The sequence below is a fragment of the Eumetopias jubatus genome, unplaced genomic scaffold (genome assembly GCF_037043125.1).
Source record: "Eumetopias jubatus isolate StellerSeaLion01/CBP00866 unplaced genomic scaffold, mEumJub1_p1.0 scaffold_6, whole genome shotgun sequence".
In the NCBI taxonomy this organism is placed as follows: Eukaryota; Metazoa; Chordata; class Mammalia; order Carnivora; family Otariidae; genus Eumetopias; species Eumetopias jubatus.
The window spans coordinates 63,391,505-63,417,253 of record NW_028274812.1 but is presented as its reverse complement, the minus strand read 5'-3'; the positions used below and the strand labels follow the sequence as shown (position 1 = coordinate 63,417,253).

Sequence of the window (25,749 nt, the reverse complement as noted above, 5' to 3'; positions counted from 1 at the left end):
TTTAAATGGGTTTTTCATAAACTAGTTATCCTAGTGATTTTTATAATTCATAAATATGTGTAACTCTAGAATGAATAAGGTCTTTTTATTTCTTTCCATAAAGGCCTACAGCAGTAAATTCTCTCATTTCAAAATATGGATTTCAAGAGCAGCTGCTTTACTGTGAGTTTGCTTTAAATTATGTGTCACTTAATTAGCTGCTGAATAGACTATTAATGTGAAACTTACTAATTTTTCATGTTTTGACTTCTTTTAACCTTAAAACTTACATAACTAAAATATTTCTAGTTGAAAGGTTTTGCTATACCAATTTTCATGTATATATCTATCTGTTATATCCACCAGACATTTAGTGTTGGCTACCCCCAAAGGAGTAGAATGAAAAACAAATTGTGTGTGTGTGTGTGTGTGTGTGTGTGTGTGTGTGTGTGTGTAAAATACTGCTATATTTATATATATATACTGCCATATTTATATATATTTATAGAGAGAGATTTAAAATTGTAGGATTAAAGAATAATTTTCACTTTGTTTCTTACAGATTCTTGCTACATTTTCTAACATGAAAGTAAACAGTGTTTGTCTAAAAAATTTTTAGAGGTACCAGCCTGGCTCAGTCAGTGGAGCATGCAACTCTTGATTTCAGGGTCATGAGTTCAAGCCCCACATTAAGCATAGAGCTTACTTACTTAATAAATAAATAAATAAAATATTTTAAGAAATAAAAAGTAAAAAAATTTTACAAAGAGGATAATACCAGGAAAAATATGTTTTTAGCATTCAAACCGCATTGTAATATCTCCAAAATAATCTTGGTTCATAACCTATGTTATGTGTATGTTTGTGAAGTTCTTATCAGGTTTTGAGGGGTTTTTTAAAGTCTTGCTGGAATAATTCTTAAAAACAATGACTTAGGGCACCTTGGTGGCTCAGTTGGTTAAGCGACTGCCTTCAGCTCAGGTCATGATCCCGGAGTCCTGGGATTGAGTCGCGCATCGGGCTCTCTGCTCAGCAGGGAATCTGCTTCTCCCTGTGACCCTACCCCCTCTTGTGCTCTCTCTCTCTCTCTCTCTCAAATAAATAAAAAAAAAATTAAAAAATAAGTAAATAAAAACAATGACAGTCTCTTGGCTCAGATATCTGTGCAAATAGAAGAATTAAAATGAAGGCTGGAAAAGAAATTCATGTATAAAACCAAAAGTTAGTTTTAATTCACTGTATTTTTCAAAATATGCAGTTAAATTTGGGTTTTTTGTTTAATAAATTTAAAATTATAGATGTAACATATATTGGAATCTACTAATTGGAGATTGGTGGGATTTCATGTAAAGTTCTTCAAGTAATAATTGATAACTTGATACTTAGCATGGATTTATTTGTACAGTCACAAAATTTAAAATTATGTGTTGCAGTCTGTTGAAAAATCTAGACTTTTCTAATGTATCCTAATTTACTCAGCACCGAAATCTTGCAAGCTAATTTTTATTTCTGATAAAGACTAATTTTCATAAACGTTTTTTTGCCAGTCATCTTTTGACTGTCCTTTCTGATTTGCTTAGAAATAACTCCTTCCTATCTGCTTTGTCTTTTTCAGGGGATTTTGATATTTAAACAATAAAATGTTTAGTTAAATGTTATGATTTAAATAAAAAGCATATATTTTATGTTAATGGCAGTACCATCCAGTTCTCAGACTGGCATCAGTCTTTTGATGATGATGATAGTGATTAATGCTGCTGCTGGTGGTGGTGGTATTTAGTTAACATTTGCTGAGTGCTTATTATATGCCAGCTACTGTTCTGAGCAGTTTACTTGAATACCTCAATTCTTGAGGACACTTACCATTAGCCCTATTTTGTAGCTGAGAAAGTGGAAGCATAAGTAAAATGACTTGCCCGGTTTTTGTCAGCGAGTAGGTGACAGAGTTGAGATTTGGATGTAAAGGGTGTCTAGCTAGATCCAGATCCATCCTCTTAACCACAGCATTATACTTCTCTTTCAGGTGCTGCAATTTAAACAGTAGAAATGTAAAAACATAAAAAAACAGTAGAAGTATAATAACTTTTAAAAATTTTCATGGCTTTATTTCACACAATTGATTCTAATGTGATCCAGGGGTCTTAAGTTTTCTAAATATGAGAAAATTGAACTTGGAAACACTTAGGGATTGCATATTATCTATTCTCCAAGTGTTTAGTCATCCACTTTCAAAAAACGTATCATAAAATAAATAAATGGCATGGTTTTTTTCCCCAAAATTAACTAAAATATTAAATGTTAATGTTATCCAGTTATAAGTTCAGCACTTTTAGCTAGTTGCCAGAATTTCCTAAATTTGTGACCTGAATATTCTCATAAATGGCAGGAAAGTTTTGTCTAAAATACAACGTCTTGGGACGTGGCTCAGTGGGTTAAGTGGCTGCCTTCAGCCTGGGTCATGATCCCAGCGTCCTGGGATCGAGTCCCACATCGGGCTCCTTGCTCAGCAGGGAACCTGCTTCTCCCTCTCTCTCCCTCTGCTTGTGCCCTCTCTGTCAAATAAGCAACATCTTTAAAAAATAAAATAAAATACAACGTCTTCATTTATGCAATTTAAACTTTAAATTGCTTTTTTAAAGGGTAAGAATAACTAAATTGTGAAATAGTATTTTACTTTTGGACATTTATACCTGCTCTGATTTATTTGTATTTGTTTGGCTTTGTTTTAAGCTGTGCTTGAGGAACTCGTTAATAGTGGACGTTTACGAGGCACTGTGGTTGGTGGGAGACAGGATAAGGCGGTGTTTGTCCCTGACATTTACTCCAGAACACAGAGTACTTGGGTGGATTCCTTTTTCAGACAGAATGGCTATCTAGGTAACTATTTCTTTTTGTCTTTGAAACTAAAACTTCTTTCTAATACTGCACACATTCTTATAAAGTATTGTATTAGTGCTGGGAGTACACACATGCTCTGCTATTGACAGCAGCTTATAATGGTTCTCTTTGAGTGTAAAAGTAGCCAAATTACAGATTTTTGTTGGTTTTGCAAATGAGTTTAATTTCATAGTTATTGAACAGCTGTAATGTGGAAGGGCCAAAATCTGGTATTGATTGTTACCAGTCTTCCAGTGATATGATACTATTACAACTTCAGGTATATTTGAAGTCATGAAAAGTAATTTTATTTATTATATCTTATATTTTATGAAGTTGCCCAGTTATTCAGATACATAATCTTGGAAATACTTTATTTTGGCTTTCAGCTTTACAATGTGCATTTTTATTAGTCATCCACTTCAGAAAACCTGAAGCTATTCTAACTTCTGTTTCTGAGGTTCTGTCATTTGGATAAAGTAGATTGACTGAATTTAATCATTAAAACAATTAGCAAATATATATGCACATATGTAACATATATATTATGTGTGTACATGAGCTTACTTAGTTTGATCAGTTTCATAACCCAGGTCAGATCATGTAAGAGATCAGTTGTTTTCTCAGTAATAAACCCCTAAGATACTAATGTTCAAACAGTTTAAATCTATGCTAGAATACTGCTGGGTTTTGCTTAATGTTTTCTTGGCTTTCTGTAACGTACTTTTCAGTTTCTTCAGCCATGGACTTGGATCAGAACTTTGTTATAATTAATTTTCTTAAATATGATTATTTGGGGGCAGAGCGTACAATAGATCTCTCCAATAACTTTAATGGCTATAAATTTAAGTCTTTTTTTTTTTTTACTTTTGTTTATATGCTAAATCTAGTTTATATGCCAAATCTAGTTTAAATTAGACTAGGGAATTACTTTGTCCTAAGTTGTCTGATACCTTTAGTTAACTGTAATAAGCAAAATAAATTCCAGTTTTTGCTTCTTTATTAATAAATTATTACATTCTCCTTAACTCCTGTTTCTACTTTTTTGATCTATAGTTCTCATGTTTCCCTTTGACCCCTCAATTGAGGGTGTGACATAGCTGGGACTGAGGAAGCATTTGAACTAATTTTTCTACAGCTATGTTTAGTAATAAAAATTTGGGAAGGTAGCCAGCCGCCTAACAGGAAATAGGCTGTGGTACATTTCTATGCTTTATTCTTTAAAACAAACAAAACAGAAAAAGTGCGTTCACAAAGAATAGGTGTTGGTAGAACTTAATTTTTCTAAGACTTCTAAAAGATATGAATGATTGACAATTCTGTTCCAATGTATTCTATTCCGTTTCTATTTGTGATATATTTCTAGAATTTGATGCTTTATCCAGACTTGGAATCCCAGATGCTGTGAGCTACATAAAGAAAAGATACAAGACTACACAGCTCTTGTTTTTGAAAGCCGCTTGTGTTGGTCAAGGACTTGTGGATCAGGTGGAAGCATCAGTAGAGGAAGCCATCAGCTCTGGAACATGGGTTGATATCGCAGTATGTTTTATCTTCTTCTTGTTAATTTTTCTTTAAACCAGTGACCACTGATATTCGCTAGTATGTGGTCATTTTAAGTATTGGGATACAGAAAAGTAGTCTTGGCTTTGTAGCCAAATTCTAGCAGTCACTGTTACAGCAAAAACAGTTTTAATTATGCTTAGAGACTTTATAGCTTTTGAGGTAGAATGACCTTTTATATATGGATAGTCAACATCCAGAATTCCGTTAGTCTCCAGACAAATAAGCAAACAATGTAACACTTTTTTCAGGCCTGCCATTGAAATTGATGAGATTTCTCACAATCTTATCCAAGCATTCACAACTTTACTGGCATCAGGCATTATATAGTATTTGTGTATCCCTTATCCATTCGTTAACCTCTGCTCATGTATTAACATGAGCTGCTTTAGCCCTGGTAGTATTTACTTCAGTGTTCAGTATTGACCTGCCTTTATTATGCCAAAGAGATAAGTGTAGGTGAAGAGAAAGAAACAAGAGGCCATTCCATTATTTACTAGTCAGGGCAAAGTAGAAAATTACTTGTTTTGGATACACAAGTTTCCAGAGGTTCCAGATTTCGGTGTTCATTTATTCATTCAACAAATTTTAAGTACCATCTGTGTGCCAGGAACCATTTTACTTGCTGGGAATGTGGTGCCCACACAAGTTTCCTAGGTGGAGATAGTTAATGAAAATGGTAATTTCAGATAGTCCAAAGAGCTAAGAAATCTGTTTTGGAGGTAAAGTTGTCAGGACTTGATGGTGGATTGTTCGTGGGTTTATGAGAGGAATTGAGTATGACATGTAGGTTTGGGGCCTGATCAACTGCATGGAGAACAGTACCATTAATTGAGATGGGGGAACAATGGAGAAGGGTGGGTGGGACCTAGGTGTTGGGGGTAGGCGGCTGCAATCAGTGTTGTTCTGGACATGTGGAATTTGAGATGCCTATTAGGCATAAGAGCAGAGATGTTAGGGAGGCAGTGGGCATATAACTCCAGAGCTCAGAGTGATGATGAAAGCAGAAATATAATTTGGGAGGTTATCAGCATAGAGATAGTTCTGAAGGCCACTGGACTTAATGAGATCACCTAGGGAGGGCATATATGTGTAACAAATGGTTTGTCTCTCTGATTCTGTATTTATACTTGTTATCATTTTGTTTCTGATTCTAGCCTCTGTTACCCAGTTCTTTATCAGTTGAAGATGCTGCCATGTTGCTTCAACAGGTGATGAGAGCATTCAGCAAGCAAGCTTCAGCTGTAGTCTTTAGCGACACTGTTGTCGTCAGCGAAAAATTCATAAATAACTGCACAGAACTCTTCAGTGAACTGATGCACCAGAAAGCTGAAAAGGTATGCCAGATTTCCTTTCCCTTACTAATCTTAACAGGATTTTCACATTAGAATCATCAGACATCTTTTTGAAAAATGGAGTATGCAGCATATACCCAAAAGTGAACACTGTGTTTCATGCATCATTTTCCTTTAATGCATCATTCCTTTCTTTTTCTTCTTGATTTGTTTTTCCCCTTCTTCACTCCCATCAGGACATATAAGTTAGAACGTAGGGAGCTGATTTTATAAATTGAAATTATATAAATGAAATTATACACTTCACAGTTAAGTCACCTAAAGGTCTTAGTCCAACATTAAAGTCCACAAAAATGTTATCTTTGGATTATATGCATAAATATACAGTATATCAATCAATCACTACACTATATATTTATATATATAAATATACATATATACATAAAACAGTTTACATGATTTAAGTGTGCCAACTCATCCTACATGGTCATTCTGTTAGGGTGAGGGATGGAGATTTTGTTAATCTCAGGTAGCCAAGTGGTGCTGGACTTGGGAGCCTCAAAAAGAAGAGCAAGGTCACCTAGTAAGCAGTGGTTAAAAGAAGCCAGATCAGCTGAAGAGGTTGCATCTGATGTGTGATCAGTTTTTCAGGGACCAGATAGGATTTTTCATTATTTGATCACAGAATCAAAAAGTTAAGAACAGCAAGGGAAGAGACTGATCTTTGGCAAGGAGAAATAGTTTCAGAGTGGCAACTGTTGGACCAGGCTCTATAGTTCTTCTTAGCAATGAGATCGAACAAGAATAATTAGGATGAGTAATAATAATTGAGTATGTAAATAACTTCTATGTTTTCTATAATGCCATATATTTTTGCTTACCAAAAACATGTTTTATTTCAGGAAATGAAAAATAATCCTGTTCATTTAATCACTGAAGATGATCTGAAACAGGTCTCCATTTTAGAAAGCATTAATACAAGTAAAAAGGATAAAAAAGATGAACGAAGGAGAAAAGCAACAGGTAATAAATTATTATTAACCAAGAAGATTCAAAGATGAGTTTTATTTGTTGCAGTGAACTCTACATTTATTAGGCCCTTTGAAGGGGATTTATCTTTAACTGTTAATATTAGCCAAATCTTTTCTTAATGAATTAAATTTCAATTATGAAAATGGAAATATTAGTGATTGCTTTCTCTTTTTTTATTTTGTGAGAACTAAGTTAATTTCATGACCTGGCCCATGTCCCATTGTTTGCCCCCTCACCATCTGTGTTCCAGCCCAGTAGCCTTTTTTTTTTATTCTCAGATTTGGCAAGTTTGTGTTTACGTGAAAGCCTTTGCATTAACTATTCCCTCCCCCTGAATGTTCTCTCTCGAACTTCAGGTAACAGATTTCTTCTTCTCATTCAGAGCTCAAGTTTAAGTGTCAGTTCCTCAGAGAGGCCTCCCTCACCACCTGGAATGGTAGACATGGTCACTCTCCATCATATTATCTTCCAGTCTTTTTTGTATTGCTTTTAGCACTGTCTTGCGTTTTATTGTTTGGAAACCTTGTCCATCTTGTTTATTGTTTCCCTAGTCCTTAGAGCACTTGTTGGTGTATTTTAGATGTTCTATAAATTATTTATTGAATGAATGAATTTCCCAAGGAGATCTCATCATTTCTTTCTTTCTTTTTTTTTTTTTTAATTAAGAATCACTGGAAATTATTCTAGGTAGCACTGGTATACTAGTAACTTGCATTTGGAAATTAACATGTGTTTTCCATACTTTTTATAGTAGGAATGATTTTATTAGTCCTATATCAGAGTTAAAGAAACTAGATACTCAACATGTTTCATTAATACAGCTATATTGAAGACGTGTTATAAAAACTTCATTTTTGTTGTGGGAATTCACTCTGTTTTCTTTGAGATTGTTTCTTTCCTCTTCAAAAACCTTTTTCTAAAAAATCTTTCAATGTTGATACTTTGAAATTTCTCTGTATTTTTCTGGGAAAACCATACTCTAATAAATCATGGTAGTATTCACAGCCATGCATATTTTATCATATTATTTGAAGATGTGCTTATAAATTCACCTTAATCAGTTGGTTGCACTTATGTCAGAATAGCTAGTTTGTTTTATTTCCTTCTAAAAATTCAGAGTCATCTGGTCATCATCTCAAGGATAGTACTATCATATCATAATAGTTTAGATATAGTGCATGGAATAATGTCAAATTTAAATGTCTTCCCTCTAAGAAATTTATTGCCAAATTACGATTTTGAGAGAATTGTGTTTTTTTTTAATTTCCAAGGTTATCTTTTTTATTATGTTAATCACCATATATTACATCATTAGTTTTTGATGTAGTGTTCCATGATTCATTGTTTGCGTGTAACACCCAGTGCTCCACGCAGTATGTGCCCTCTTTAGTACCCATCACCAGGCTGACCCATCCCCCCACCCCCTCCCCTCTAGAACCCTCAGTTTGTTTCTCAGAGTCCATAGTCTCTCATGGTTCGTCTCCCCCTCCGATTTTTTTTCCTTCATTCTTCCCTTCCCGCTATCTTCTTTTTTTTTTTTTTTAAACATATAATGTATTATTTGTTTCAGAGGTACAGGTCTGTGATTCAACAGTCTTACACAATTCACAGCGCTCACCATAGCACATACCCTCCCCAGTGTTTGTCACCCAGAGAATTGTATTTTTCTATCATAAAAGCAAGGGAAAATAAATTAATAGAACTTACAATTATAGGACATGATGAAATTTAAAGGAATTGTACTTAGAACTTAGAAAAAATCTGTAGTTTGTATGTCATTTTACTTTATGGAAAATTAATCTTTTATGAAGAAATATAGTTTCAATATTTTTCGGTGTGTCAATCCCATTATTAGATCAGTATTCTATTTTGTTGAATTGATACTTTAAATGTAAATATGTAAAGCAGAGAAACATCTCAACATTACTTTTATTTACAGTGTCTTAGTTTGTCTCATAATTTGTATTTTTTTAGTCTTTCTTTAGCCAATAGGTGATTGATAACTATATTTTTCTACTCATCCAACTTAATATTCATGGTCAGCATTTATCGAGCTCCTTTTGATGTGTCAAGCATCGCTTTAACCCCAAGGATACAAACATTAGTGAGCCATGCTCCCTGTTCTCAAGAAGTTCATTGTCTCTTTGGTTGGTGGGAGACTCAGGATGTCTCCTCTAAACATGAATAATAATCTTTCAACCAAAAAGACAAAACCAGGGGTAATTAAACTTGTGAAGTCCTGTAATAGGGGATATTAATGAGGCTGTAGTAACAGAGATGAGCAAATGAGGGCACATTTCTTCTGGAGAAGGTGGAAGAAGCAGTAAAGGAATGGGTTTGGCCCAGACAAAGCCAGACAAAGCTATAGAAAAGAGGTATCCTTAGTGAAGGAAAAAGAGACTGTGGAAGAGCCTGCCTTTAGAGCAGGTAAGCTATCTACGTGAGTTGCTCAAATTCAAGAGATTTCACATTTTATTAAGTTTTTATTGACTGAATTACAAAACTTGTGTTGTAATAAAAAAAAAAACTCCCACCTTAAATAGCCACTAAAAGTTTAATTATTTGGCTTCTATTGTTCTGCTGTAAAGTTAAATATGACAATATAGTGTCATCATTTCCTGAAAATCTCCAGTTAGCTAATACTAACTATGTCATTTCCCACCAGAGGGCAGTGGAAGTGTGAGAGGAGGCGGCGGCGGCAATGCCAGGGAGTACAAAGTTAAAAAAATCAAGAAGAAAGGAAGAAAAGAAGAGGATAGTGATGATGAGTCATCTCATACTGGTGTGTAGCTTTATTTTACTTTTCCTTTGAAAGTGTCTCATTTGCAAACATTTTCTTAAGATGTAGACCATTAGACGTGTTATGCTTCTGCAAGAAGTCCTTGCCTTGCACAGTTTTGCGCACGAATTTCAGTTACCACGGCTTAGTTGATGACACCAGCCCCCCATCAACACGGTTCATATTCTAGTTACCAGGGTGTATTAACAGTGAGTACTTGTATAAAGTACAGGCATTGCTGCTGGCTCCTCGGGCCATTGATCAGCACATGAAATAATACATGTGCATCATGAGCTATGACAATCACATCACTTGTTTCAAAGTCTGTCAGCGATTGATCCCTGTGCGTCTCTTCTTCACTTATGCCCAGACAACAAACCATGTAGTTATGTTGCCTCCTTGTCTCCCAGTGATGAATCCCTATGACATTTTGCGAAATGGATAATCAAAAGGGAACTGGCTAACAAAGATGAAAATGCAGCCAAGAAATGAAAAGTGGTAACACTGGAAGTAAAATATGAATCAAGAATAAATGGTATTCGGGAAGAACTAGCTGACTGTGGGAATGTTGGCATTGCCACTGTTCAGGAGACTAGGTATGCGGCCACAGGAGCTTGGCAGAGGCACACTTACTGACCAAATGGGGAAAGTGGTTGTGACAGAGAGGATGAAAATGTCCTAGAGGATGTGTAGTTGGCAGAAAACTTCATGTTAAAGGAATTCCCAGAGATGTTTCGCAACATTGAAAGGGCAAAGGATAAAATGCTGTGAGCTGATCCAGAGTTAAAAAAGGAGAATGACAACTTGCCAAGGCATAGAAAAGATGCTTGCTCTGTATTGTAAGTTACAGCCTGAGAAGGCAAGCACTGTTCAGACTATTTTTGGTAAGTTTTTTACAAAGAAAATACTTTGTTGCCCACTATTTCTGATGAGCTAAATTATGGTATACTAAATTATGAGTATTAGTTTTCTTTTGCATTTCTCTTTACATTTATAACCAACAGTAAGAGCTCTTAATGTTTTCAGACATTTTTAAAAAAATCACAGAACAATCGTAAGTTCTCCCATTGTTTGTTAAGAACACCTTGCACAGTTTCAACTTGCATAGTCATTTTTATGGTTTCCCACTGCCCTACAAAACAAATTATAATATTTTATTAAAAGTGGATTTCTGCATATTCAAGTAGGAAACATTGAGTTTATGCATATTTAAGTTTTATGGTAACATCTAACTGGTTGGTTGCTTCTATCTAAGGGGGAGAATTAAGCATACGCATCTTCCTTTTTGGAGACTTGTTTGCATTTGGTACTGTTAAGTCAGCAAGAGACATGTTAGTTTTTCTAGGTAAAATTATGATTCTTTTATATTGTGTTTTAAATAAATTTACTTAATGAATCTATGATACCTCCGTTTTCTTTTTCCCCGGTAAAAAGAGAAGAAAACTTGAAATGATGATAATTTGAAATTTTTATTTTACCTCTTCCACAGAGCTCATTGTGTATGGGCTAGAGCTGGGAGGTGTAGGTATCAAGTGACACGGCTTTAGCCATTAATGTGCTAGTACTAGTGATAGCATCATTGCTTAAGATCTATGTTTAAAGTATTCTTTACTTTACGTAAAGAATAAAAATAAAGACAGGTAAAAATAGCTACTGTTCTCAACATGCATAAAACAATATTAATTAAAATGATCTTCATAGAAACTACTAGCCCTGTTCTTATTTTAAATAGTATTAAGACTGTCCTATGTGGCTTTTTAATTTTCATTGATAAATGAATTTCTCTATTCCCCAGATGTACTAGGGGTGGGAGAGAAGGGGCATTTCACAAAATATTTCTCTAATATCTGTAGCTTTAAGTAATTGTTAAATGAGGCATGTGATACTCCTTTTGTGCATAGATTATGGAGAAGGGCTATAAAGGTAGTAAAACCATTCTACCTAAAAAGATATAATTTCAGTGCCTTTGAAAGGGGGTTGTGTTATAATCTCTGAAATGGGGGATGTAATTAGGTTCTCAGCTAAAATACAGCATCAACTCAGTGTGAAAGATTACTAGATGGAAATATAATTTAATAACTTATAAAATGCATGCAGGAAGCAAACAGAGAAAGCAGACACTATGTGATGTGAAAGTTCAGGAATAGATAGCAGATCTCAAAAAGAAAGGATATTGGATCTGTTCTAACGTGTCCATCTGTTCTAAAGCCGTGATGTCAACTTACTTACTGATTTTTGAGCTATTTTTTAATTTCTTTATTTTACTATTTTTTTATTTTTATGTCTAAGGTTTTACAATGATCAAATCTAGCTGCAAATAATCACTTTTATATTTTTACAATATTAATAATGGAAATATTGTTAGTTTTTTTTGTCTGCAACCCGTGCTTATCCAAGTCGGTGAGAAAGCATGACATTTCCACACTTAACAATTATTTCCATTACAGTAGCTGCGTACAAATTTTTCCTGGCATAGAATTATTTTTGTAAGAAGAAAAATAAATGATCAGTGTAAAATTATGAGGTTTTTTTTCATCTTTGCCTTTCCCAAAAGATAATTTTTAGCTTAATTCTACTGGAGTTGTAGTTCACATGATTATAAAGGCTTTTCCTGAAGATCTTCTGTAAATTATAAGGATGATTTGATTTTTAGTAACTATTCATTTTTATAAAGAAGGAAATTCTGAGTATACATTGTTCAAAAAAGAGAAGTTATCTTTTTCTTAAAAGATTTTTTTTTCCATCCAGTTGATTATTTTGATTTGCCACTATTTGCCTCATCCAAGTTAGATCAGGGGGAAAATCATCTTTATTATTTTCTGATTGACATTAGAACAGTCATTAAATAAAGTTAGAAAATTATTACTCAAAAGAAATGCCACTCTGTGTCCTATTTTTAAAATTGTTTTCATTGGTTATTGCTGTCTGACACTGGCAATGTCCGTGAATGAATTACCATCTTAATGGTAATTTAATTACCATTCAATATGTTAATGAACCTTGTTTGCTTTTAGGTTGCTGTATGTTTTTGTTGTTTTTCCTATTGTGCGTTTCTGCTATAGGAAAGAAGAAGCCAGAGATCACTTTTATGTTCCAGGATGAGATTGAAGATGTTTTAAGAAAACACGTACAAGATGCCCCTGAGGAATTTATTTCTGAACTTGCTGAGCACTTAATAAAGTAAGTATAAAAACATATTTTTTCTGTTTTATGATAGAAATTCAATGAGTTATTAAATAAAATTTTCACCAACATCATGGAAAGCATAGCTTTTAAGTCTTTTCTTTTCAAAGCTTAGAATTTAAGCTAGCCACCAAATTCCAGATTTTGTTTGCTGTATGCTGTTCCATTCAACAGACGTGTAAGTGCTTTGGGCGAGGCAGTGTGGGAAATAAAAGGTGAGAGTGTGGAGGCATCCTCGGAGGTCATTGATGTTTCAGTCCTAGTTGGGAGAAAAACACCAACACCAGTCACTGGCTGTTCTCTGACATAGCATAAAAGGTAGTATCTAAAATTTTCTATCTAGATTTGACAGAGGATAAACAGTGCACTTTTAGGGAGAAATAAAGTAACAAACTGTGTTCAGAGAACAAATTTAGACAGCACTAGCTTGTAATTGAGCCAAGCTAAATTTATTTTTATACAGAAGTAAAAGAAATTGTGTATAACTTGACCATTACTGATATGATTTTCCCTCAAGTTAGTTCCATTGTGTAAGCGTCTATAAATGCAGTTCAGGAGCCCAGTGCATCTAGCTTTGAATTTAGAAATATAGTTTTTGTAGTGAGATTTTTTTTCATTTCACTGAATATTTTTTGTGCATGAATACAGTACATAATCACATTTTTCATATGTAAGAAGGTAGTTACTACTAACCATTTGCCATTACTTAAAATAATCTGTTCTGAAGTTGTTGAGCATAAAAAGTTTTAAAATCGTTTATAGAACTTTAGAAATTGAGAATTTATTATTCCTATGAATAGGGAACAGATTTATGTCCTATTCTCCAAATTAACTTTTAAAAATTACTTTGGACCGAATTTGAATTAAAGCTTTTGTTACTGCTATCCTTACTGTCATTAGTGCAATAATTTTGAGTACTTTAAAACTGAGAAAAATAATGCATTTAAGTTATAAGTCCTAGGATTAGAGGACAGATTCTTGTGAACTATTCCCCAAATTAATCTTTAAAAAATATAGAGGTATTTTCTTAAGGCTTACTTCCATAGAAGCAAAATTTCTTATATGCATAAATCCAGTGCGTGTTAATAAACTAAATATACTTATCTTGTGCACAGACCTCTTAATAAAACTTACCTCGAGGTGGTACGATCAGTGTTCATGTCTTCAACTTCTTCTGCCTCTGGAACTGATAGAAAGCGCACAATCAAGGACTTGCAAGAAGAGGTTTCAAACCTATACAATAATATCCGGCTGTTTGAAAAGGGGGTGAAGTTCTTTACAGGTATACTTAAGACTGTTTTTTCATTGATTTTCATAATTGTTCCTGGACATTCATTTTAATAAAGCACCTTTATTTTCCAGATGATACACAGGCTGCTCTTACAAAGCACTTGCTGAAGACAATATGTACTGATATCACTAACCTCATTTTCAACTTCTTAGCTTCGGATTTGATGATGGCAGTAGACGATCCTGCAGTCATTACAAGTGAAGTATGATAGTGATTTTCTTGCCTTCTTGATGTATTATGTTTTAAAATAAAAGCATATTTTATTTTCTCACATCAGAAGTAGTCTGAAGGAAAGTAAAATAAAAGGGTTTTTAAGCGAAAAAATCCATCAGATTTTTAGTTTAAAATTGGTGATATAACCAGTCTGTTAAAAGTAATAATGCTTAATTACTTTGGAATCAACACTTTATTTTTTCCTAACTATTGTTAATGTCACATCCCCTTTTCCTGCTGCGTTGCCAATCCCTCGACTGTTTTCTGGCCAGATTCCATAACTTCGCAGTCATTTTCATGTTAGTGACACCGTCTCATTTCAATGTTTAGATGAATTGCAGTTTATTTGTTAAAATGCTAATCTCAAGCTAAAGTCAAAGGTAATTTCTTCCTGTCTCAAAAATGGAAGGTAGAGCTGCGGCTCCCAGTCACTTCAAGAAGGAAAGGTGTGATGTGTCCCTGACACTCCTCCTCCTCTTCTTCTCTATCCCTGTACATCTGCTTAACGTTGGAGATTTAGGAAAAATGAAGGAGGCAAAAGGGTTTCGTAGGAGTGACTACATATCACTGGTTATGATCTAGGTCCCATGCTGTGACCTCCTGATGTGTCTCTTGCCCCATCGGTGGTGTAGGTTGTTTGGGGGCCTATTTTTTAGCAAGTGACAACCCCCGTAGCAAGGACCTCCTCCTGTACCTCCAAACAGAGATACATTTATTTCTCCCTCCTACCCCGGCAAAGTACTACCCCCCTTCCCTTCTTCAGCTCGAGCAGTGAATCTCCAGCTGCCTGGACAGTTCCATGGATCCTGCCTCTGTGCTAACCTCTGCTGTGGGAAACACATGGGGTCCCGTCCCGTGCCCTTCAGGGGCTACAGAAGAACTGGTGTGGCATGTGACAGGGAGTCGGTAGGTTTCCGTGGTCTTCCAAGACTCACTGTAACTTGCAGGACCTGCCAGCCAAACCATTCCACTAGGCGTCCACCAGAAATTTCACACTCGGTAAGGCCATCAGGCTCTGGTCAAGAATGCCATCATATTTCACGAGACACCTCTGTGTGGAGAGGGGTGCCGAAAAGATTCCACCCACCATATAGTGTAACAAGCAGCCATCCATGGAGCAAGTTCCCTAGTTTATAGGCATTCTGGAACTTATGAGTGGGAACCCTCTCATCTGGCATTAGGGAAGAACACTCTTCCTACCCCAGTGGAAGAGAGAGGGAGTAGCCTCTTACCCCAAATTCTCTTTTCCCCACAAGATGAATGGTTTTCTCTCCACCCCCCACCCCCCATCTTCCTCTTTGCTGCTGGGCCAGAAGGGAGGCGCAGGGCTATATCTAGCCTGATTGGCTGATGCTGTTGGCTACCTCTCCGATTTTAGAATGTTTTTAGCGTATTTTTGTCCCTAGTTTGAAAGCTAAAATTCAAAAACAAAGATCAGTTCCATTCAGTACTCTATTATAGTAGTAAATATACTTTGTTTTCTTTTGTTTGATCTTATATCTACCACATGTCAAAGTCACAATCCCAAAAGAGTTTTTCCCCCTTCCAGGTAAGAAAAAAAATTTTAAGTAAATTATCAGAAGAAACCAAAGTATCTCTCACAAAACTCCATAGCTCTCTGAATGAAAAGGTAAGTAAAGTTTGATTCTGTTTAGATAAATGGGGCTAGAATTTGTGATCTTTGAGTAGATTTTTATCAGCATAAGTGTAAATTAAATCTCTTTGGGAGGTGAAGGGGGGGAACAGACTGGGAACATTTTATCCTAAATCACAATTTCAAGTTTAATAACAAAATGACCTTTTTAAAAATTATATTTCGGTTGTAAAATTATAAAACTATTGAGTGACTCTATTTCTTTAGGCAACCTGTTAATAAAAGTAAATAGTGGCATTAAATACCATTTCAGAGCATAGAAGACTTTCTTTCTTGTCTGGATTCTGCAGCAGAAGCTTGCGATATTATGGTGAAAAGGGGAGACAAAAAAAGGGAAAGGTAACATTGAATTAATCTGTATTATTAATAAATTCATAGGTGTGTGATATTTCATATCCGAGGTTGGAATTTGACTACCTGAATCTTGCAGAGAGAACACTTGTATCCACATGGCTGCCTACCTTTGAGCATATTCAGTATATAGGTGGCCCTCTCCGACTGGTATCGATAAGGTAGCGAGGTTCCCTCAGCCCATAGTTGAGCAAGCCTGGGAACTTCATACTGGCTCTGAGGCCTGCTTTACGGGAAATCTGACCTGTATCAGCACACTTCTGTTTGATTCCCAACAATTCAAAATAAAAAGTACACTTTGAGGATCCGTGCTATGTAGTCTTCTCTATCATTTTCTAGCATATTAGTTTATCCACAGTATTTAGGGTTAAGTGTGTCTATATTTTGTATTTAAAATGTCCCTTAAGATGTTTATGGAGCTAGATAATTAAACTAGAGAAGCTAAAAATGAATACCGACGGGAAGAACTAAAATTGGTGAGAGCTTGTTAAAATATGAGAATGTGTTTTTGTGATTTTATTTTTGTGTAGGCAGATACTGTTCCAGCATCGACAAGCACTGGCTGAACAGCTAAAAGTCACAGAAGACCCTGCTCTTATTCTGCACCTCACAGCAGTCCTTCTGTTTCAGTTCTCAACCCACAGTATGCTCCATGCACCTGGAAGATGTGTCCCACAGATCATTGCTTTTCTTAATAGTAGAATTCCAGAGGTATTACATTTTCCATGCACTTGAAACTTTTAAAGCTTTTAGATTCTGCATATTTTGAATGGATAGATGTGAATCATCATGAACAATAAGACACAAAACATATTAATATGACTTCCTGTTCCGAGAATGTGAACAGTGAATCTGAAGATTGATTTTTAAAAACTCAGCATAGCTCAAGAATCTTTTGGGATTCTAGAAGATCTATTGGTAAAAAGAAGTCTTCTGTTTCAGTTTAGGCAAATTTAACCTGTCCTTCAAGGACCAGTTCCAAAAGTCTTACCCTGCACAAATTCTTCTGAGAAATTTCTCAGCTAAAAGGAATCTGGCTTCTTTGAACTCCCATATCACTTTGATTTAATCTCTGGTGATAGAACTTAGCTAAGTCAGTTTACATTAAAATGATCTGTATTTGTGTTTTATCACCCCTCATCTGTAAACTCCTTGCCAGCAAGGACCTTGCTGAATTCAGCTTTCTACTTACATGGCCAGTGACTTGTAAAGATGAAGACCTTCACTGTGTATTGGTTGAACAAATTCGGCTTGTTCTACAGAAAATTAAATCCTGTTTGTTAACTTTTCTTCTCTGTTCTCTTTTCACAGGATCAGCATACTCTTTTGATAAAGTATCAAGGTTTAGTTGTAAAGCATTTAGTTAGTCAAAATAAGAAGACTGGACAGGGAGATGATCCCTCGAGTGATGAATTAGACAAAGAACAAGAAGATATCACCAATACTACTCGTAAAGAGCTTCAAGAACTTTCTTCATCCATTAAAGACCTTGTTCTCAAGTCCAGGAAATCATCTGTGACAGAAGAGTAATGATCTTATTTACTTTTGTCATATAGAAATATTTTTCCCAAAGTTTAAAGTGAGTGGTTAGCAAAAAATATTCACTTCACAATCCTCGGTTTCCCCCAATTACACACACACATACCCCCCCCCACACACACACACAATTCAGTTTAAACAGTAGTGTTGTATTCAGTGTAAATCTTAGAAAAATGTGAAATTTTTGTAAAGTGGGTTCAACCATGGAAGACTTCTTTTTCACATTATAATTCTAAAAATTACCATTTCAGGTTTATTTTCAGATGCTGAATGAAGAATAAATTTTATGAATCTTTCATCTCTAGAAAAGGACTCATTTGTTGTGTTGTTAGATTTCAAGTGACATTCTTACAGTTATATACATATTAGGCAGAACTTTAAAATGTCATGTGTTTTTAAAAAGGGAAAAAAAACCCTTTGGTGTCAGAAATAAAAATCGTGGATTTTAAAATTAATAGAGAATGCTTCAAACCTAAAATACAGAAATTTGCAATTTTTTTTTTTTTTATTATTATTACTAAGCCCTTGCTCTTATTTCTGGCAGATAGAGGGCCTCCCATATCCCCCACAAGAGTGAACTTTTATGTGGTTGGGTCTTTCAGGGAATGCCTTTACAGGTACAGAAGAATACCGGAGGGGCCCATACACCGCTGTAGTCTATTCTAACACAGGATGCTAACAAGTAAGAGAAAAAATAAAAGTTACTTCTTAAGAGGTATAAGTCACATTTTAACATTAGAATAACTAAAAATGTAATACAAGTATTTTTCTTTAACTAGTTTGCATTTCTCAGTGTTACATTTTTTATATCGGTAGTCACTCTCGCACCTAATTCTTTGTTATGGGAGGATCCTTAAGTGCATTGAAGTCATTGGAACTTTATTTTTTTCCAAAAATGAACATCCTTATAAGAAAATAGGTATACTTGTTTTCTAAAGACTATTGGTAGTTAAAAGTAACAAATAGTTCCTTAGGGTAATAATTTCAAGCAAATGAGTTTTAAGCAACAATTTATTATATATCAAAAAGAAATTTATTTTGAATATAATAGTTAAATCTCAAGTATCAAAAAAGTACTATTTTATATAATTCCTTATATGGCACTTAAAACTCTGTGGTTCAAAATGTTTGAATACAAATATCAGTCTACCTCTAATTCCAGACAAAGTATTCATACTGAGTGAAAGAAATTGATATAATTGCTAACTGAGCTAATGCTTATTAAAGTTGATAGGAATGTAACATAAATTTAAAAGTGTTTTTCCATTGGTAATTTTCTATTAATGTATTTTCATATGGGCAAAGGAAGAAAAATGAAAAATCCTCTGTGACCACAAACTCCAGTTAGTTTTGTTTATTCAGTTTCCAAAATATTGAACACCCAGCCTAATGTTTTATTCAGTCTTTAAGAACCTTCTCATTTATGTTTCAGCAGATACCAAAGTAATCCACATTTGTGTCAAACTAGACCATAGACAATGAAAGAAATAAAATCGTTCTGACTTTCTTAATTTGTAGGAATAAAAATAGGAGAGACCACCAAGCAAATAAAAAGAAAACCATTCTATCTTGTTCACATTAATTTTTTTCATTTATCAAAATGGTTATTTTTCCACAGTAAATAAGAACAGTTTTTATTGTTTTTGAAAATAAAGTTATCTAGCTGATTTTGTATGTAAAATTCTAATTTCAATAAACTAAAAATTCTTAAATGGTTATCTACTATGATCTCGATGGGCAGATTTAAGAATGTTATTAAAAATAAATTTGCTTGTTTCTATTAAATTTTGTGGTACTTTGAAGCTTTCATTATTTCAATTACTAGAATGCATCGGGCAGGTGTTATATGTAATGTATTTACATTTTAAAATTCTTATTCTAAACATTTTTCAAAGGTTTTCTTAAATTTTTCTCACACAAAAATAATTCCGTAGTACTCAGTATCTCATTCCTTGAATGTTTGCCATTCGTGAACCATTTCACCTGAGTAAATCATTTTCAGTTAGCTGGATTTCAGCAGATGTGCAGCTGCACATCATATCTGCTACTTCCTGCTGTTGCAGATATAATGGAGATGTTTGAATAATGTGTTCGTGTGTTCCACCTTCAGACCATGTGTTTCTGAAGAGTCAAGGGAAACCCACTTCTGGCCATCAGAAGGATTCAGTGAACCATGGCATATCTTATCAAAATCACAGTGAATTTTCAGAGAAGACATTAATGCTGAATCAGAATAATAAGTGTAGAAGTTGCTTAACCTGAATATAGAACCATCTTCAACATTTTAGAAAATATATTTTAGTCAGACCATAAAGCACCAAGGATGAGGTCAAAGTACAACAGTGATAGTGCAGCCTATAGGTTGAGAAGGAACAGTTCATTCCTTCCCAGAAATGCTACTCAACCCAGGGCCAAATGGGACTTTTTTTCTATCAAGGACTAACACGTGAGATGGGTAGAGGGTGGGGTCGGTGGAAGGTTTGCTTTCTTTGATTAATACCTTTCCCCCAGTGTATATGGGAGACGAAAGAAACACACATAGATAAACTCCTCTGGGATGTACATTTTCCACAGAAATCTGGGACCACTATTGAAGTGGCCATTAAAATGGCCTAAGGATTCACACAAGTCATTTCACCCTGAAGACCGTACTAAACAAAAAAATAAATAGAACCCAAGAGAGACTTATTCCAAACCATCAAAAAAAGAAACCTTGAATTTCAGGCTTTCAGAAACACAGTGTTTATTCCATTTACATCACCAAACAAGAAGGAATTACTTTGAACATGTATTAAGTTTTTATAAGTTCCCAGTGTTGTTTTATTATTTGTTTTACCAGCCTTGCCTCTATTTCCCTTCAGTGATTAGTAGTAAGACTTAGCCTTGATGTGTGTTTAAAGAGCAGGAAGGAAGGGATTATGTTGTGTGATGAAGAAAAGGGGAGACAGGGTGAATTTAAATCCTTGGCTCAACAACCTGGATCCTGTATGACTGCTACGCACTAGAAGTACAAATGTAAATCTTTAAAATACCCCTTGTTTTCAAGGAGATGGCAAGAATCAACAACTATGGTTCAGAATAGCATTTTGAGAGAAGTTAGCAGAGGATGCGGTGGGGGAAGAAATGAAAGCTGTCTTGCGCAGCGGGAGGGAACTAACCGGGCTAGAGATGACCCCCTGAGCGGAGTCCTGAAAGAAAAGTAGGACTAGCCTCAGGGAAACGGGGGAAGGGAGAGCAGGCAGGCGTTTCTGGGAGAGGAGAGGAGATCTGGAAGTACTAAGACACGAACTAATACAAAATAATGAGACATTCGGGAAACCCTAAGTATGAGAAATAGGAGAAATGGTCTGGGGAAGTAGGGTAAGATGAAGCTGGAGAGACCAGGGGGAGATCCTGAAATTCCTTATATGTACGCCAAGTGAAAAAGTTTAGCCATTTTCCTGAAAACAAGGGAAGCCTTTCATGATTAACCAGGAAAATAAGGTAATTAGATTTGTCTTTTAGAAAGGCTACCCATTCTGAAAGACAGTTTGACAACTTACCAAAATCCTTTAAAATGAATTATTTGTGAAATCAATGTCTCTCCTATCTGAAAAGTAAAATGTGGACGTAATGTGTAGAAGTCTTTTTCCCAGCCCATAGGCAAAGAAGAGCATGGACAACCTGTCTTACACAGAAAGGAGACGGGTCTTCTTGGCTCTGAAATACTCTTGCTTATTCAGATAGTCCAACAAACAAACGAACAAAAACCCACCTTTCTCTGACTAGTCAAGCTAAGACAAAGGTCCCAAGGGTTTTCTCTTATGTTTCTTGTCATCCAATGTGAAGAAGAAAAAGCACTCCATTAAATTGCTTTCCTACTGAGCTTGTCTACTCGCCTAAAAGGTACCTTTAACTTAACTCTATTACGTAGACTTTTTCTCCTTCCTGCTTTCTTACTGAAATCTAAGTCCTTGTGATTCATACAATATAAACACTCAGGGTTTCTAAGTTCTGGTGTTGAAAAATCAGAGAGAGAAGAGCACTATTCCATAATATATTTCGTGTGTTTCATTATATTGCAGGCTTTATTCACAACCACTTTAAAAATGTTTGATTTGGAAGATCATTCACAGTGTATATTAAGTAGAAAAGGATGCAGAACTATATATAATGTGGTCTTGGTTTTCTAATTAAATATACTGTGCAAACATTTGCATAAGTACATTTACATAAACATTTCCTTGTATAGTTCTATGCATGCATACAAAATATTCTGAAGAGATTTGGGTTAAGATTTGGGTTGTGACTGTCTCTTAGATTGCCAGTCATTTTAAATTTTATTTTTTCAGTTCTTACTCCAGGTTTTCTGCAAGAAGCATGTATTTTATGATTTGATAAACTGATATTTTAAAATACTGTTTTACAGTGATGTAGAGAAATGACAGGAGGGGACCAGACTGAGGCCAAGATACCTATTGTTTGAAGACTGCTACAGTAATCCAAGTGAGAAATGTGAGGATGCACAGGGACGATGCAGGGACGATGACAAATTTGAGAGAGATTTAACAAAGTAGAACCATTAGAAGTTGGGGAAGGGGATGAATGATTGGGGCTGGTGGAGAATAAGGGAGGACAGTCTAAGATGATGGCTTGGATGATTGTGTCATCCCCTGAGAGAGGAACTCCAGCCGACTAAGCAGGTTTGGCGTGGGGAGATGAGGTGGTTTCGTAGGGACTTTTCAGTTTGAGGTGCCTGGGGACCTGTGGAAAAAGATGGCCAACAGACAACAGGAGACAGGTCTGGAACGGGAGACAGGTCTGGAACTTCTATGACACTGTTGGGAGTCATAGAATCGCTAGTGGTTTCCATAAGGAGCGCCATGGAGAGTGTACAGAGAAGCCTGCTGGACTGAGGAGGAAGCTCTAGGGAAGGGTGAGATGAACAAAGGGAGAGGAGGCTGAGGCTGGTAAGACGAGGAGGAAATCAGGAGCGTGTAACTTAGTGAAACCGACGGCAAATTTCAAAAAGAAATAAACATGGCCAGAAATGAGAAATCTCAGGTAAGGTTAAAGACAGTGCCCTTTAAAGTACTAATTAAGACCTTTTATGAACTTGAAGCTTTTTTTGGTGGAGTAGTTCAAAGGGAAGAAGACATTGCAACTGTCTGAGGAGGAAGCGGAAGGATCAGAAGTTTTACCAGTGAATGTAGAGTACCCTCTCCGGAAGCAGACAAGTAAACAAAGAAGGTGCTGGCCCCACACTTAGATGGGAACATACGCAATTTTGTATCTCCAAGACTCCACTTCCTCACCTAGAAAAGGATAAAAATAATGCCTGGCTAACAGTAGTATCATGAGGGTTAACATCTATTACTAGTTGAATGTGCTTGTGTCCTTTCACTGAATGGATTTGTTGTTGCTGCTCACCATGTTTTCATTTTCATATCTTAATCATCAAATCCAGGCAAGTAGCAATGCACACAGTTGACTGGATTTGCATTTCCCTAACTCACGTTTTTTTATTGTATCTGCCTGAGTTCGATCTCAGAAAATATTCGTATATAATTCCTTTAGCACTTAGAACAAGAACAGTTTTTGTCTGGGAATAAATGGGGTGAAGACAGAACATTTCTTCTCTCATCCTCACCTTATAAAATGAAGAAACAGCCTCAAATAGAAGATTCTAGGAGCAAACGTCATTTGCTTTATGGATCAAATTGACCCACGGAGAATTCCTATTGCGGATTAGTTCAGTATTCAAACATTTCTTTAAATGCAACTCTCAAAATCTCTATCCACTTTTCATTTTTTTTTTAAGGATTTATTTGTCAGAGAGAGAGCGGGGTGGGGGGGGTGGAGCGGCAGGCAGAGGGAGAAGCAGGCTCCTGATGCGGGACTCGATCCCAGGACCGCGGGATCAGGACCTGAGCCCAAGGCAGACGCTTAACCGACGGAGCCATCCAGGTGCCCCACTCCACTTTTCATTTTTTAACCACAGATTTCGAAAGACCAGACAAGTCTCTGTTTAAATGAAGTCACATAGCCATGCCGTGACATAACAATCGTTACCAGCTCATAGGGCAATAGGCAAAGGCAGGGAATGGTGAGTCCACAGTGAGGTTCAGGAAGCAGGTAAATACCTGGAGTTATTCCAGTCAAATCCATGGCTCAAAGTTCTCAAATTTCCCAAGAAGGCAGTGATAGAGGCCACAACCCAGGATTTATCTCTCAAGCAACCAAAAATTCTGCAGGTAAGAACATGGGGCCTCATCTCTTTCTAGATAGTTCAGCAGGAAAGCTCTGTAGGACAACCATTTCTAATCCTAAAAGATGGGTTCAGAGAGTCGTCAGAAAACAAGAAAACAACAACAACAAAAAATTTAAAAAAAAACAAGGAAAAAGAAAATACATCATCCTTTTGGGAATTTTTAAAAATTTAAATATGCCCTTCATTTCGCCTAAGCAGTGGAAATTTCTTGAGTATGTATGTGAGTTGTCTCTATATACACTTTGTATTTTAAACTTTTTGGAGCTTATCCAGGTATTCCAAATACTAATTTTGGCAGGATTTCCCTTTAAGGATATGCTGCAGAGAATTTGTTACAATTTGAAGTAAAAATTGACAGGGAGTGGTTTTTCAGGCCAGTAGGAGTCAGCTACGCGCACATCACAAGACTTGCAGGAAACCCACTCACCCTCCTATTTCCTTCTACAAAGCTGAAAAAGCTGCAATTGGGAGGGACCCTCAGATAGCTCTGGTGGTCCTTTCTGTTCCTTTTGGAGTTGACATTTGAATGTGTTGGAGGAGAAAAATAATCATCATATATTCTCCTTTCATACTCTTTAAATCACAGGAAAAAGCAGCTTTAAGAAAAAGTAAGTTTTGTTTTCTTTTCCGTAATGTTTCCTTTGTGTTGTTTTTTTTTAATGTGGTATTTCGGCTTTAATTTTTTTTTTTTTTTAAGGATGAGAGATTCTTATAAACTTTCTAGTGACTGCTTATGAGAAAATTTTTACTTGGTCTTGAAGTTTCCTAGAAACAGTTCAAAAGCCAGTTGAGCCAACAGTTGTCATATTTTATAAGCTGAGCTTTTCAGATTTCTCATTTCAATAATATGCGTGTGGAGGCTACATAGCGGTCAGATAACTCTTCAGAGTTGTCGGCTCTGTTGTGAAAATGGTCTTTATACATGGGGGTATAGCTTCGTTGCCATAAAAAGGGGGTGGCAGGATTCTGGGGATTTATTTGGCTTAATTTATTTGAATGACTAAGTTTATTACTGTGGTTATTTTATGGCTGGGTTTATATGTCCAGAGCACAATTCAAAGTCATTTACAGATTTTAAGTGAGTTAGTAAGATTCCTGCTATTTTTGAGAAAAAATCTGCCTACTTTCCAGACGCAGCCTTAACGACCATTCCTAATGTGAGGTTTTCGAAGACTGAGCTGAAATGCCTGTGTGTCTGGCCCACACAAATATATAATCTATTACAGAAATCGAAAGCATTGCTCCCTGATGCGAACAGCATTACTGCAGCAACAGTATACATCCCACGTGTTTACGCTGTCTCACCCGTTCAGTCAGACTCCCTTTGGTGTCTGTCAGCCCTTTGAAAACCAAATGCAAATCCTCAGCTGTCCCTTTGGGTTTCAAAAGTGTGGAAACTAAAAAGAATCATTAATAAAATGTGTAATCCTTACAAATAAAATGTAAGAAAATCCTCAAGAGATTTTGGCTGTCGTTTCACATCCACAGCATCGTCATGTATAAGTTCTAACGTTTTCATTAGCAAAAGCTATAGATTAATATTTAACACAAATACTGCAAACATGTATCATACAAGGTATTTCTTAACATATTTGTTATGATATATGCCTGAAGCCATAATCCAAGCCGTTTGATGGGGAAGGTAAACTCCGATGTCTGTTTTCCACACTTGTTCTATTTATTTCCACATGTTATCATTAGTTGCCAATTCTGAGCCTGCTCTACCCAACCGAGAGCAGCATT

The 25,749-nt window shown here is 35.7% G+C and overlaps 1 protein-coding gene across 2 annotated transcripts in view; it reads left to right on the top strand.

Moving 5' to 3' along the window:
* UFL1 (UFM1 specific ligase 1) overlaps window positions 1-19,489 on the top strand; it is a 32,104-nt gene extending 12,615 nt beyond the window's left edge. Inside the window, exons 7-19 of one of the 2 annotated variants that reach the window (XM_028104216.2) lie at window positions 104-162; window positions 2,710-2,856; window positions 4,223-4,398; window positions 5,577-5,756; window positions 6,617-6,737; window positions 9,412-9,528; window positions 12,588-12,705; window positions 13,824-13,990; window positions 14,071-14,201; window positions 15,762-15,842; window positions 16,120-16,205; window positions 16,748-16,928; window positions 17,529-19,489. In XM_028104216.2, the coding sequence (XP_027960017.1) occupies window positions 104-162; window positions 2,710-2,856; window positions 4,223-4,398; window positions 5,577-5,756; window positions 6,617-6,737; window positions 9,412-9,528; window positions 12,588-12,705; window positions 13,824-13,990; window positions 14,071-14,201; window positions 15,762-15,842; window positions 16,120-16,205; window positions 16,748-16,928; window positions 17,529-17,747 (1,783 nt within the window). In that variant the 3' untranslated portion in view covers window positions 17,748-19,489. Of the gene's footprint in view, window positions 1-103; window positions 163-2,709; window positions 2,857-4,222; window positions 4,399-5,576; window positions 5,757-6,616; window positions 6,738-9,411; window positions 9,529-12,539; window positions 12,706-13,823; window positions 13,991-14,070; window positions 14,202-15,761; window positions 15,843-16,119; window positions 16,206-16,747; window positions 16,929-17,528 lie in introns of both variants that reach the window. The other variant, XM_028104215.2, reaches the window with a different exon arrangement.
* Window positions 19,490-25,749: the final 6,260 nt, after the last annotated feature.